The 15,872-nt window shown below is 35.8% G+C and overlaps 1 protein-coding gene across 5 annotated transcripts; it reads right to left on the minus strand.

Moving 5' to 3' along the window:
• Positions 1–699: 699 nt before the first annotated feature.
• LOC113447707 (interleukin-36 alpha-like) lies at positions 700–11,371 on the minus strand. 5 transcript variants are annotated; one of them, XM_087938921.1, is made up of 5 exons: positions 11,209–11,371; positions 3,733–3,857; positions 2,869–2,988; positions 1,933–2,060; positions 700–1,306 (listed from the first exon to the last, which is right to left on the minus strand). In XM_087938921.1, the coding sequence occupies exons 2-5, from the start codon at positions 3,785–3,787 to the stop codon at positions 1,091–1,093; spliced, it is 519 nt and encodes a 172-aa protein (XP_087795047.1). In that variant the 5' UTR covers positions 3,788–3,857; positions 11,209–11,371; the 3' UTR covers positions 700–1,090. The 5 variants fall into 5 exon arrangements, with proteins under 5 accessions (XP_087795047.1, XP_087795048.1, XP_087795049.1 ...); XM_087938922.1 differs by having other exon boundaries at positions 3,733–3,862; positions 11,209–11,346; XM_087938923.1 differs by having other exon boundaries at positions 1,933–1,997; positions 11,008–11,248.
• Between the last annotated feature and the right edge of the window lie 4,501 nt (positions 11,372–15,872).

Here is a 15,872-nt window from a genome sequence, read left to right on the forward strand (position 1 = left end):
AAAACAGTTTTTCCCCGAAAGCCATCACTCTGCTAAACAAATAATTCTCTCAACCCTTTTCGACTATTACAAAGTCTGCACTACTTTTACTGTTAATCTTGTCATCACTCCTTACCACCCCTCCCACTTGTGACTATATGACTGTAACTTTGTCGCTTGTATCCTAGCAATATATATTGACTGTATCCTAGTATGATTGATTGCTTATTGTACCCTATGACTATTATTAAGTGTTGTACCTTATGATTCTCGACTCCTGACGAATGTATCTTTTCTTTTATGTATACTGAGAGTATTCACACCAAGACAAATTCCTTAATTTGGCCAATAAAGTATTCTAAAAGAAAAGAAATACAAGTTCGGCTGAATCGGTAACTGTTTTTTTCTACTGGTTTGGCAGAATGGTAACATTGTTTACTACCGGTTCGCTAGAACCAGGCTGAACTGGTAGAATACCACCACTGGTTCCCCTTCTCTCTTTGGTGTGCTGGATTTGTGTCATTTTAACCTTGCTTTTCTGGTTAAAACCCAATGTTGCTGCATTGTTTTCAGCTGTCACATGTCCTGTACATCAAACAGTACAGGCATGAGTGAAACAGGAGCTAGCAGTTTCAATGGAATCAAGTGAGCACTAAATGAGAATCCTTCTTTTCAACAGGAAATTGTCAAGATATTAGCAAGATAAAGAACCAAACACACTTGTGAAACATATTTTTATTAATACGAAATAGCAATAGCTCCATGTACAAAATGTGAGTCAAAAGAAATGCAAAAAATTAATTCACTGGTTAATGCAAAAATCTCACCCACAAGCTGGAAAATGGCATTAGTTGCAAAGTATATTTTGTACATGATAATTTTTACAAATTCCTAGATCGGTGCAAAATGTGTTAGTTTACAAGAATCTACTTAACTAACAGTCAGTATTAAATTGGTGCCATCAAGAGTTAATGAAAATCAAGAGGAGTTGGACTTGGACCATTTGTGGGAACATAACAATTCTAAGCTGAATCCTTTCTTGACTCCACCTCCAGGCTCTTCCTGTCCTCCTCCTACACCAAAATAACTCTTCTCCATTTATAAATTTGATTTAAAGTATCTTTCTAAAATAAAACAAGACATTTTCTGGTCCTCCTTTTTGACTTAAACCAATAGGCTTGTTTAGCTCAGATGAAGTGCTTATGAACCAACCTGGGAACTCTGCCGATTCAAAAGTGCAAATCTCTGGCCTGCCATCACTTTTACTGTAGAAAGTGAAATTCTTGAACTTTTCTGTTGTTTTATGCAATATCATGATATTTTCCTCCTAAAAAAAAGGAAGTCTTCCTTAGCAAAACAAAGTATATTATATCACATGACATCATAGCTACAAGATTAAGGGAGAACGGCCTTGCAGAAAGCTTCTTCCCACTAAAAGAGTATCACTGTTGTTGATTTAGAACTTGGCATCACAGGAAGCTTTTAATTACATGTGTAGTAGTCACAGCAGTACTTTGCTTTTCCATGCCATGAAGCCCAGAACTACAATTTAATTTATATGTGAAAAGTAAAACACACAAAAAAAAACCCTGTCACTAATTATATCAGGGAGAAACAATGACAGAGAAAGGTAGCATATTCTATAATCTGGCATATGTTTGTTTACAAGCAGATTGTAAATCCTTTTATTTCACAGATCAGACACAATCCTAATCCTAGTGAAAAAGGAGAACCAGTTATTTTTCTAGAAAAAATAACCAGTGGAACAGCTTGCCTCCAGAAATTGTGGGTGCTCCATCACTGGATGTTTTAAGAAGAGCCTAGACAGTCACTTATCTGAAATAGTATAGGTTCTCCTGCTTGAGCAGAAGGGCTGGACTAGAAGACCTCCAGGTTCCTTCTAGTTCATTCATTGTATTCTAAAAAAAGAATGATTACAAATGGAATACTCACTTTGAGCTGCATTTGAAGCTGTCCATCACCAGACTTTATACAAGACACAACATGATTACCAGCACCTATAAAGATTGGATTCCTTTTTGAATCTAATGAGTTATTAGGAATTACATCAAAAGAACTCCCTGGGGAAAAATAATATGAAAGAAACACAGTCATGCATTTGTGGCAAAGTGAAATAGCTTCATTTCATCCATTCAGTGATTTGGAAATCTTGAACAAGAAACCACTAATAGAAGGCTAACAATATGTTTTACCGAAATAAATAGAAGTAGTTGAGGTGGAGTAGGAGAAGGTGGACAGGACACAAAGAAACATTGCAAGTTCCAAATTATTTAGATCAGTGTAGACCTAGTGGAAATGTTCAAAGAATATTGTAGAGGCTCCTGAAAATGACTAGACTGCTTGCCTGTGTGTGTGTGTGTGTGTGTGTAAGGCACCTCAGTGGTGGGAGAAGGCCGATCATAAGAAAACATCTTTCTTATTAGGAAAAAGAAAGGAACTAATAGGAACTAGTCAGTGGTTAAATTATATGAAAGCAATAAATCTACTACAACATATTGCAAATCTACTGAAAGTAATACTCAAACTTATGAAAACCTTTTTGAAAAAAGTTTTTTGTTTTTATTTTTTTTAAGGGCAGGAATCAGGCTGGCAGAAAGGCAGGTGCCAAGGATAAATAGGTGTCATGCTGGGGATGAAATATCAGAGAATGGACCATTCAGGGGAAGTCTTGAAACTATGGTTTAAAATTTTTACTAACTCACAGTTGGACAGCAAATCCTGACAGTCCCATCATTGTTATGATGGTCCTTTGGATCAATCCGAATCTTGGTGACTACAATGATTACTACCATCAAAGATGTCCCATCAATAATTGGCTACTATTAGAACTTAAATATTCCAACAAAATATAAGAGATTCTACTGTTACCTGGTGAATTTGAATTTTGTGGAGTTGCTATCAGCACGTTGTTCACCACACTAAGAAATTTATTGTTAATATCCCAAAATTTAAACTTCCAGGGCTTTTCCATCGCTTCTGTAGTAGGTTCTACAGGAACATGCATATGTACATATCAACATATGAAGCAAAAGCAAATAGAATGTTCTAGATGCTGCTTATTCCAATGAACATTCCAAGGAAAATATTCTTAAGATACAGATGAAGAATCTTGAGACATTGCAGGAAAAACAGTAATGGTTTTTTTTTTTTTTAAAAAAGAAGTAAAAATAGATTCTCTCACAATTCCTCTTCTTTTTATTCCTTTGACAACTACAGATTTATGTATTCCTAAATAATCTTCTAACAAGATATTAATATGTGCATGAATGCAAACTCTCTATTGTCCCCTTTCTCTGTAAAAACTGATGCCTTGAATTGGCTTCCTTCTGAAGAGATGAAAGAATCAATTCATAGTATCTTTTGGAATCAGTTTTAAGCAATGTACAGTTGATTGCTTAAAACTGATTGCAAAGAACTCTTTGAATTACACTCAGTTACACTCAGAACTACAAACTGAAAAAAGTAGATGACATCAGAATGCATGCCTAAATCATATTTGGTATCAGTTCTACACAGGAATTTTTCTGAGTAATTTAAGACCAAATTTCTCTAATCCCTAATCTCAGTTTAGAGTCACCTGAACTTCAAGATGGGTGGCAAATAAATTTGATAAATTAAATAAATATGTCTCATAAACCAAGAAAATACATTTCACTTCTGTATTGACTAAATTATTAAGGAGTATTCTTGGTTTGGAAATACTTCAAAGACAACAAAAATGAAAAAAATTACCTTGTGTTTGTTTGAATTCATTGAATAAATCTTCCATTTGCTTCTCCCATGACATCTTATATAATTTATTTGCCACGTCTCTTCCCTTTTCAAACTGTTTAAGTTTCCTTGGCCTTCAGGTTGTTCTGTTCTTAGCAATGATAAACATGGAAAGAGTTTTTTTTTAAAAAAAGGATTCCTTTAACTTTGCTTCCCAACAGACTAAAAGCATAAAACTCTAAATAACGATTTATTTATCTATTGTTTTTTTTAATGTTTTAAAATATTTAGTAAATTTAAAAAGTCTCTTTGCAGAGTGAGAGAGTGGCTTATACAGTAAATTGAATGAATGAAAAAATGAAATGAAAACAAAATTCTCACTATGGTCTTTGAAAAAGAAGGAAAGTTGTTTAAAGCAAGGCACAAGAAAAAAGAGGATTTGTGAAGAATGGTTGGTTTTAGACAGGATAATGTCTGTGTTTATCTCAAACAAGCGATGAAATTTATCAAACATGAGACACTGGATGGATTGATTTTAAATAAATTGACCATTTAATCTATGAAACTCTGGGCAACAAAGATAAAAACTTAACATATTGTTTTAAATAGTTTTATTAAGACTTTTGAAAAGAAGATAAAGATAAATAACTAATATAAAGAAAGGAAAAAAGAAAAAGTCAAAAAGTACAAAAAGAAGAAATGAAAAGAATTAGAAAGAAGTATCTTATGACTTTCTTTGCAGCAAATGCAATTACAAAATTACCTCTTACTCTATGGTTACAAAAAGAAAAGCTCTCTCTTTTTCCTATTATCTCTTTTTTCTAATCCTCAAAGCCAAAAAACATAAAACCTTTTTTTATTTTCCCTGTTTCATGCAATAAGTCTACGAGGGGTTTGTAATTGGCAATAAATATGCACATTATCTTTTCTCTAATCAGGCAAGACAGTGTCAGAAGGCTGACAGACAGTTTGGCCATGTCTGCAAATTCCACCATTTTCACTAATTAGTCCTCTGTTGTGGATAATGCCACATCCTTCCAATTGTGAGATATAATAATCTCATGGCCCTTATCATATATAAAAACAAAGTTTCAGGGTCTTTTTTCCTACATCCATCAATCCCAAAAAGGAAAGCCTCCAGTTTCTATTGTATATTACTTTTTACTAATTTTGGATTAGAATGTATTTGCAGCTAAAATTTTCTTGCCTTTTTTTACCATCAAACATGATTTCATAAAAATTCTCTTTAAAATTAAAATATAATGTAAATTTCAACATATTTTCATATTGTTCCATTTATATATTGTAACCAAACTAAAAGCATAATATAAAGATAAAAATCAATTTTAAAAAATTACAAATTATTCCAGCTTCTTAAGTCTTAGTCTGTGGCTATCATATTCAGAAACAGAAGATTGCAAGAAGTGTGTGTGTGTGTGTGTATGTGTGTGTGTGTGTGTGTGTGTGTAAAGCAGCTGATGTCAGCCCTCAAGCTGGCCTGACTGAGGCCATTTTGGGACTTTGTTTGTCCCCATGCCTGAGCTGCCCAAAGAACTCCCGTCATCCATGTCATTGAGTGAATGGATGCAGTCACTCAGGGAAGCATGGGAGAATACCAAGTGCATCTTATGGGAAGCTGCAAAAACCCATAAAACTCAAGCCAACAAATGCTGCTCCCCCCAGCCTCCATTCCAAGTGGGTAGCAAGTTTTATTTAGCCACCATTATAAGTGGGCAGTAAGGTCTATCTACTTAAAAATAAAGCTTCCCTGCAAGAAGCTTGGTCCGATGTTTATAAGACCTATAGTGAAAGTGATGTACTTCTCATTACCATGCAGCTTAAACTCCCCTGCCTGCTAGGGAAAGTACATCCAGTCTTTCACAGTAGCTTGTTAAAGCCAGCAGTGGGCTCCCACATCAGACCAATAGATCGGGAAGCCCCAAACTCAATTGTGGTGGAGAGGGAGACACATTATGAAGTGGAAAAGATCTTGGATTCTAGGTTGCATAGGAGGCAATTACAATACCTAGTACAGTGGATGGGGTACCAGCTCTCTGAAGCTACATGGGTCAAGAGCTGGGATGTTAAGGTAGATGGATTGGTTAAACAGTTCCATGACAAGTACCCACATAAGCCACAGGGACCTCCAGGGGGAGGAAGAGGAGGTTAGCATGTGCTTCAATTAACCTGTCTCATTTTTCTTTTCTTCTTCCAGGAACTCCTTTTCAATTAAGGGGAGCTGCCTGTCAACCCTGAAGCTGGCCTCACTGAGGCCATTTTGGGACTTCAATGCTGACACACTGGAGCTGAGGGGCAGGGAGTGGGAAATAGATAGTTGGGTTAATATAGTTAAAACAAAATACTTTCTTCTGGGAACCAAGGACATTCCTGCAGATGTTCGGAAGGAGGGGACTGATGTCCCCTAGCAACTGATTGGGCCATGTGACTGTTTATTTTGGGAAAGTGACAAACTTTTACTTTTTTTAAATAAATGTTTTATTGATACATTTTTTTAATACATATAAAAAGTTCCATATCTATCTGAACAGCATGTTGTCTGTGCACAGTTAGTTTTAAGTAAAGATACAACATTAATCATAACAGCAATCATAATAAACATATCAATATTAATTGCAAAGTAATGATACAATTAGTTTATCCGTCTTATAAAATTTTCAATACAAAATTTTTTATTATCTTTTTGGTCTTTTTAGATTCTAATCTCTGTTTCTGTTAGTTAACCACAGGTAAAATAAGTCCCATGTTAAAAAGTATTCTGTTTCCTCCTTTTCTTTTCTTTTAAGTGTTATTCTATCCATCTCAGCACATTCTAATATTTTTATAACATTTTCATCTGTAGAGATCTCTTCATTTTTCCATTGTGCAAACATAATTCTTGCTGCCATTAACACATGTAAAATTAAGTATGTTTTCTCTTTATTATACTGTTCTGGTATTTTACCCAACAAGAATATTTCTGCTTTCAAATCTATATGTTGTGTTATCATTTTTTCTAACCAAGTATGTATTTTAGTCCAGTACCTTGGCAGAAATTGTGGGATAGAAATTGCAAACTAATGGGTGGCACTTCCTTTGAAGATGGTTCGGAGTCCACAATCATGTGCAGCTTCGATTCATGCTCTTCCTTTTGGAGGGTCCCAAACAGGACCAGATCCACTCTGAAGGGGTGGTGAAAAAAGGGGAGACTGCCTGTCAGGTCGAGGGGAGCCACATCTCCCCTCCCTGGCTAGGAACACTCCCTCCGAAGACAGACTGTAGCGGCAGCCTTTTAATGACTGCCACGAAGATGGAAAGCTATCTGGGAACTAAGTTTGTGCTGGAGCAGTGAAATGGTGAATGATATGTGACCAGGTGAAATATTCTGAATTTTAAAAGATAACCCCGGAAAACAGAAGGAAAGAGCCCTCGCTAAAGATTGTAGAAGTGGCGATTTTAAAGAAAGAGGAAAATGGTAAAGGTAAAGAAATTGATCTTTTAAAAGACTTAAATGGAAGTGATATTACTCAGAGAAGACTTTTAACTATAACAGATTAAGAAATTGAATTGGATAATCATACAGAAATTGGCATTAATTAGGCATTGATTAGAATGCAGGAACTGACATATTTAAAAGAAATTACATCTAAAGATTGGAAATTAGCTGAGTTAATACAAGCTTTTAAAAGTGGACACTAAAAGGTGGAAATGAAAACTGATTTAAGAATGCCACTTAATGGTAAAAGGATTTTTCTCTCTGACTCTATGGAAAATTTCTGGTCTAGTAAAGATGTGCATTTGAAATGAAATGAAAAGTTTTAATGTAACTATAACCCCAGAAATTGGAATATTAAAATACTACAATAAAGGGATGACTGAAGATAACATCATGGGACTGATTGGTGAACTTGGGATTGTTTAATAAAGAAATAGAAGAACTAACAACAGAAAACTAAGATAAATGGACATGGCTGGTAAAGATTAACGTAAAAAGATGCTGGCTTTAACAAACTACAGGACAATTTAATTGGATATAAACATTAAAGAAGATAAAGAGGAAGTAAAGTGTAAAGTCATAGTAAATGAAGTATGCAAAAAACTCAGATCAAAATTGCAAAGCTTGAGGGGAATAATAAAAGAAAGCTTGGAACTATAGAACATTATGGCAGAAAAATTAGAATTGGCGATGCAGATCATAGAAGAACAAAGAAAGCTCAAGGGAGAGGAGTTAAACAAAGAGGAAAACAGATTAAAAGAGCAAAGAGAACAACAGACATTACCAAAGGACAAAAAAGGAATTAAATCTAAGACTTCAGTGATGGATATAACAAATAAAGGGAAAAATATCTCAAAGATTAAACAGAAGTTAAAGAAGAGAAAATTACAAAGCAACAATCAGGAGAGGAAGGAGGTTAAAATAAGCAAATGAGAGGTGAAACCAAGAAGAATAACAGGGGGGAAAAGGAGGAATTAAGAGGAAGGACCTAAAAAAGATAAAATGAAAAGCAAACTAAGATTAGAAGAAATTATATAGCTGAGAGACCAAGAGATGATGGTTAGAGATATGAAAGAAGGGGGATTCCACATGGAAATGTATCTTGGTATTTTTAGAAAATAGATCTAAAGGTTAGGGAGTTTGGAACTTAAAGTTTATTGGAAATTATTGTTAAAAATAAAGAAATAAATTTAATCTGAATAGAAGGGGAAATAAGAATTTATTGTAAGAATGTTGTCTAAGATATAATTATATGATGAGGAAAGTGAAGGAGTAAGAGAATTAAAAATGATTATACTGTTACTAATTTTTTATACTGGACTAAATGGGAATGAAATAGAAAATATAATTTGCTATATAAATGTTATTGGAATAACAAAGAGTATGGAAATTAATGATTATATTGTTAAATAAGAATTTGAAATAAGAGTATTACATCATAATTAGTAAGATGATGAAGAAAAAGAACATAGAGTATGAAAATCAAAGTATAATGTTGTTACTTGCATCTACAATTGGTTAAATAGAAACAAAATGTGAAATATGAAATGGTTATATGAATGTTTTTGGAATACATATAATATTTATTGTGTAATAGGGAAAGAATACCATGTGAAACATGATTGGGGGGGAGAAATATATGAATATATAACAGTAAAGAGGAAATCATTGTTAATACAGGAGGTAGTATTTAAAATGGCTATATTGATATTAGTTTTTTTATTTGTTATATATTGGGTTTAAGAGTGTAAAATGGGAAAAATACATAAAATAAAAATAGGTGGCAAAATTAAATTGAATTGACAATACAAGGGATAATTATTGGATAATATATTTTTGGATGAAATTGGTTTTTTTATCCTGGAAATGAATGAAATAACATGAAGTGAAAAACATATTGAAAGAAAAATGGAATAGGTAATGGTATGATATGAAACTGAATAAGAAAGCTGAAAATGTAATTATGGTTATGCATGTATGCTATAACCTGGAATCACATTGTTCACTTAAAGAGATGCTTAAAGAATAAAAAAAATGTGTGGAAAAAAAAGAAACTAACAATGTCAATAGCATATAAGGAAAATCTATACAAAATGTTTTATAGGTGGCAACTACCACCAGCATGACTAGCAAAGGTGTATGAAAATTTATCAGCTAAATGTTGGAAGTGTAATCAGATACCAGGTCATATTACCATATGTGGTGGTTGTGTCCAAAGGCAAAAAACTTTTATTTTTAATTAGGTGAAAACCATGGGAATATTCAGAGTCAGTTTTCACAGCCTGTGCCAATATAACATATCCAATAAACTTATTCTTTGAGGAATCTACCTGCCTTGGAGTTTTGTTTGCTATGGGTATGTTACTTGGAAACTTGACAGCTGATGGACACTTCCCACTTGACTTTCAAGCATATATCTTAAAGCTAGAGATATAGTCATCCAATCAACTCCTCATTTCTCAGTTGACTAATAGTCTTTTGAATTTATGTATTATGCTTTGTTTTGCAAATGTTATTTGCCATCAGAATAGATCCTGCTTCCTGACGTTCAATTATCCCATGTGAGACTAATGTCAATTTAAATCACTTTTTGGCCTCTAACTTAAAAAAACTATTCTTTAAACAATATACATTTTCACTGCTGCAAACCAAACTACACAAGTTGCGGGTATTTTAAAATCTCCTATCTTTCACTTCCCTTTTCGGGTGGACTGACCAGCAAAAACCAAATGAACTTTATTCTGCATTTACTACACAGTGAGAAAGCAAATTACACTGGTAAAATCAACTAATTTTGTCAACAAACAACAAATTGAAGAGCCGGCAGAGAAATAATTTTATTCAGCAAAGTTCAGGCGAGTTACCATAATGCAAGTTTGTGTTAGGAGACCAGTGAACAAATCTCTGAGGTGAGACCAGTAACATTCGCAGAAGCTTATTTACATGCTCTGGGAGCTTAAATCATGAAGAGGTTTATGCCTCTGACAAAGTGAAATGGAGACGTTCCTTTCCATTATAGGCCATCTTCACTCAAAATGTGGACATTGCTGCAGAGACATCACAGAATAACATCTACTAGCCAAAGTTTTCCCACCTGATTTGTTTACTTATTAAATCTTCCTCTTATCAAATGCTACCACAATGGGTATAGTGTACAATTTTAAAAGCCTGTTGACCAGAAGTATTTTCCAGCAAAAGGGATCAAAACATTTTCCATGTTGTATGACTAGCTAGTATTTCATCAATATATTCAATTATCCCTACTGTCCCAATTTCTGATGCTTAGGCATCTCTTGCTATAAGGATAGGTGAAAAGGACTCAGAGAGATCACACTTCAGAGGCAGTTTGGAAGGAGAAAGAAATGTTGTATTTTGAAAGACATCCATATAAAATTAAAATTGTAATATGTTTTAATTAATACATTTAATTAAGAATCCATACATTTAAAAAAATTCAATTTTTTGAATCAAATTCTGAATCCTGAAGTGCTATTGCAGTGGTGCCAAATTTGCAGCCCATGGGCCAGATGCAACACCCACTGGCCACGCCCATGCCTGGTTTAGCAAAGGGGGGGAAAGTAGCGATACGTCATGTGATGATGCCATGACAACACGAGTTTGATACTCCTGTGCTATTGCATGATGAAAAGGCAAAGAAACTTGATTAAAAAAAAATACATGGAAGGGAATACTATATAGTTTCTTGAGTATTTTTCTCTTCCATGAAACTCACACCAGCCTTCAGGGAATGGGGAAGGGGATTTATTAAGAAAAAAATGATCCCTTCAGGGATAAAAACTCACCTGTTTCTTTTCTGTTGAGATTATCTATTCAACTTGGAGAACAAAGCCACAGATGTAAATAGCTATGTTAACACTCTCTATACCAGCAGGAAGAAATCAACTACAAATAGGACTAAACCCAGATGTCATCTCAGTAATCTGGCCCTGGAAGAAAATATTTTTTTCACAACCAGTCTACAAAGATACAGCAGAAAACAGTACCTCTGGAGATGTCTCTGCCTTGGTCTGAAGGTTTGTTTCCTGTCATCTCCTCAGAAGATGCTACATAAGACCAGTCAAGTCTTATGACGTGACAAGAGTTTGGGAACCACACCTCTTGTGTTTCTTAGGGATCCCACACAAACATGAAACTACAACAAATTAAAGGTGAAGACATCTGTGAGTAAGTCATGGATTCTTCCCCATGAGTAAGGCTTCATCTGGAAAGTATGAGGTTCTGTCTATCCTATTCTGTAGTCACAAGGGCAATCTGGATAATATTATCACAGGTTTGTTTATTTTTTCAACACTGAAGATTTGCCAAGTTGTCTTTCACCATTGCAAAGTTGAAGCTTATGTAATGGGTGCCTCAATAATCTTTATTTGATATTAAGAAAAACTCACTCTGAAAAACACATGTTTTTCGGTGTCATAGGCCAAAATAGTAGTAGATGTGCATAAAACCTGAATTCATTATTGTAACGTTAAGTCAAATGAAATATGGTTAATATGATTAGTGTTTTGGGGAGTTATTTCTCCTACAGAGCAAAGGTGCAGCACTTTTTGATAACAAGGAACAGAAGCAGAGCCTTTGCAAGAGACTTGACACCTCCCTTCTGCATCAAAAGAGAATATGGAAATTGGCAAGAGTTTGGCTAACTAAATTGCCTTGTTATAGGTCTTTGAGATGTGTAAGTGTCTCATCTGAAACTAGCGCCCTTGCTGGAATTCTTATGTAATATTCATTCATAATAAATACTCAACACTCTCTTTGATTCTTATTCCTTGGATTAACTGTTTACAATTCCGATAACGAGGAAGGAAGTATGGCACTTTCCAGCTATGTATTTCCTAATTTCTCCATTGTATTGCAATTTGCAAAAACCTTTGAGGTTTCCTGGAGTTGGACTGAAGTTGTTGTGCACACCCCTCAAGGGCCTGAGTTGGTTCTCTTCTGCTTCCATGGTTTGAATGAAGTCTGTGTTTAAAATAACAGTAACAGAGTAGATTCCAGTATGTGTAATTTTAGGAAGGCTTGGGGAGTTTTGTCTCTTTTCCATTCTCATCTTCTCCTTTGACATTGATCCTTTTTTCCACTCTCCACCCTGCCATTGTTCTGATGCTATAATAATCAAAGGACTAGGAAATCCTCTGTAAATCCAGGGAATGTCTATAGCATGGAAAATGAATAGCTCAGCTTTTATATAATAGTCATGCTTCTACCTTGCAATTGATTAGATGATAGATAGATAAGATTAGATTAGATTAGAATAGATTAGATTAGATCATGAGTCTCAGACCAAGCTTCCAAATAAATCCAGTTATTTATTAGGATCTTCATGTCAGCACAGACCACATTTAATGACCACATTAAATCACGTTAAAACACCACTGACCACATTTAATCCATGCCTTGGCTCTGACCCTGTTTCCCCATCCCCGACTGATGAGGTGTGTCATGAAGTGTGGCATGACATGTGTCACATTCCCCAACGAAGCAATTTCTCAGGTTGTAGAAGTCACTTCCTCTGGTCACTGTTGATCTCCATGGAGATGACCTTGACATTGATGGTTGGAATGTGGTTTGTTTTGATTGAAATGCAAGTTCCTCAATGCAGCTGCAAGACTCAATTTCCCATCTCCCTGTCTATGGCAACTCAAGAGCAGGTCAGGAATGTTTCATGAGTAGATGATTAGATTAGATTAGATTAATAGATAGATAGATAGATAGATAGATAGATAGATAGATAGATAGATAGATAGATATAGATAGATGAAAGAGAGAAGGAGAGGAGAGAGTTAATTCATAGCTGCAACAGATTTACAGTACACTGCCCCTCCTCTGGAAATTGTTACATGCTAAAATAATGGGAAAGGAAGGATAGGATAGGATAGGATAGGATAGGATAGGATAGGATAGGATATGGCAGGGCAGGGCAGGATAGGATAGGATAGGATAGGACAGCAAGACAAGACAAGACAAGATGAGACATGATGAGACTAGATGAGGCAAGGTGAGGTGAGACAAAGGGAAGAAATCTTTACAGGACTCTTTAAAAGACTCTTTACAGATTAGGCAAGGAAGCAATAAGGAACATGCTTTACCATCTTGGACAGAAACACAAAGGGATCATCAGAAAGGGTCTTTGATTTTAACAGGCCATAAGTGAATCATCTGAAAAATTGCTCTAACAAAAAACAGCAACTGCCATCCAGCAGAGACCATAACAGTCTGGCAGCTCAGAATCAAATGGCTGCACAGGATAGGAACCCTCCAATACAGAGAATGAGCATGGACCCTGCTGTCAATCAGAGATTGTGGTAAAAGCCTGGAGACCATCAGCCCATAAAGATTAAGGCAGTTCAGGCCAAACGCATCCATTCTGAATTTGAGCTGGAAAACACTGGCATGGGTTGCATGGTTTGTACAACATCTTCTGAACAATGGAGGACACCTCTGTCCCTTGAGGCTCAGGTGTGGTCAAGAGTCACAATCCAACTCCTACCATCCCCAGCTTCATATATTTCAGTTTAGCTCTTGTCGTCCAGAAGCAACCTTTCATTTCCTATGGTTATGGTTTGGTCACAAGCAATAAATCTGAACATTCATCTCCATGGAGGGTTTAAATAGGATTGAAACTTAGGATGGATTGATATGATGAAAGCATTCGGTCTGAAAGCCAGTATTTAATTTCATGCCACTCAAAGCTACACCCTAAAGCCTTATTTAATTGTAGGACACACAAGGACCATATCATATTATTTTTTCCATATTTATGAGTGATTTGAGGGAAAGGTTAAATTTTTCCTTGACACATGAAATTAAACATGGGGAACTGCAAGTTCCACATGAACTGGACATGATATTACTTAAGATAAGTCACAAATCGGTAGAAGTCTTCCAACTGCATTCCTTAATTCACTGAGTTTGAATTTATCGGCCTGAGATGTGTTTTCTTGAGGAATTCAATTTGTATTATGCAGACACTCTTTAAGGTGCATGAGATCTTCATCTTAACCTTCTTGTTCATAAATGTTCCTAAATTTTCCCCTTTCATTCAGTTGCTACCAAACCACTCTTTTTTCCTAAGTGCTTTTTACTTCCATGCGTCCTAATAAATCAAACACTTCCAAGTGTACTGGGGCAAAACTTGTCAATGCAAGAAGTCTTTCTCTCAAATGGAATTTTATTGATCAAACAGAAGTTAACTATCAACACAATGAAACATGTCTTTCTGATCAAAGAGTCATAAAATGTGGGCACCAAGAGATACTGTACCTCTTGATTCTCTTTAATGGTGAATATCTCCCATGCAAATAGGAAAGAAATGTTTCGTATCTATTCAAGCATATCATCCTACAAATTCTACCCGATTTCTTCCAAGCTAAAGTTTCATGATACTCATGGAAAATGCTGCACCTACTGCGGGATATTCTTGCCCTCCTTTCATGCTTCCAATGACAATATAGCAATTAGATATTGAAAACAGCTAAGACATGCAAATCGAGGTACAGTTGGAGACGCCCATTTTTTCCTGGTACTGCAGCCATCGATGGCATATGTCTTTCAGAGTGTTAGCCAACCGCCCTCCTCTCTTCCTTCTCCTCCACAGATTCTGCTTCTCACTTTGCAGAAGAGAAAGCAAGTGGAATGAAACCTAACCAGATAGACAAGCCACACCTTTCTTTTCCCCAAAGGCTGACTTGTTTTCTCCTTCTTTCACACAAATGCATCTCCAGCAGTGCGAGATTACAGGGATCTATTGATGCCACGTGGGAATTGAGCAGGAGATGATGAAATGGGAAAAAGTACTAATGACACTAACCAGATAAAAATGAGATGAGAGGGTGATGCACCTATTCTCACTCTGCTTGATCTCTCAGTGGCTTTTGATACCATCAATTATGACAGCTTCCTGGAATGGCTTCAGGGATTGGGGATAGAGGTCACTGTGTTGTCCTGGTTCATTTCTTCCTCTGAGGCCATTCTCAGTCAGTATTGATCAGGGGAGAGAGGTCAGATTCCCTGGCCTTTGCTTCTTTCTCTGCTACTGTTTAACACCTACATGAAACTACTGGGGAGGTCATCAGTCACCATGGATTCAGATATCATCAGTATTTACATCTTTGCCCAAGATGAGTTAAGCAATGCTTTGTTTACCTGTACCTGGAGGTTGTTGAGGTCTAGAAGGGGAGCATTAGTCTAAAACTGAACCCTGACGATATGGAGTGGCTCTGAGTTAGGGGCTCTTTGGCTCCTGGAGAAAGTTCATATTTGGTCGTGGATGGGGTGCATTGCCCAAGACTGAAAGTCTGGAGGCTGATTAATCTACCTCTCACTTTGTACCGCAATATGTGTGATTGGTTGTCTTATTAAATGAAGTTGGCCTCCTAAGAATCCATTTGCAATATCTGAAGCTGCTAAATAATGCTGGTTATATTATTTATTAAGCAGCCTTTCCCATTGTGAAAGTCTGGATCCTCTGCAAAATCTTCCATTCCCTGGAGAACAAGTGCAATTCATCTAAAACAATGAACTAGGTGGTAGTAGAGAAAACTGATTCTCGTAACAGTATGAAATAATCGATATATGCCCAACCGTGGCAACTTTAAGACTTGTTGGACTGATTAGCTGAGAAATTCTGGGAGTTGAAATCCACAATCTT

This window comes from Pseudonaja textilis, chromosome 9 (genome assembly GCF_049901715.1).
Source record: "Pseudonaja textilis isolate UNSWEBS1 chromosome 9, rPseTex1.2, whole genome shotgun sequence".
NCBI lineage: Eukaryota > Metazoa > Chordata > Lepidosauria > Squamata > Elapidae > Pseudonaja > Pseudonaja textilis.

What these genes read in the sequence shown, in the direction of transcription:
- LOC113447707 (XM_087938921.1), bottom strand. Translation starts at nt 3,787, where the DNA reads ATGTCATGGGAGAAGCAAATGGAAGATTTATTCAATGAATTCAAACAA. An exon ending in ACAAAATTCAAATTCACCAG is followed by an intron (nt 2,061 to 2,868) that starts GTAACAGTAGAA and finishes ATTTTTCCCCAG; the next exon opens with GGAGTTCTTTTGATGTAATT. An exon ending in AGCTTCAAATGCAGCTCAAA is followed by an intron (nt 1,307 to 1,932) that starts GTGAGTATTCCA and finishes CCTTTTTTTTAG; the next exon opens with GAGGAAAATATCATGATATT.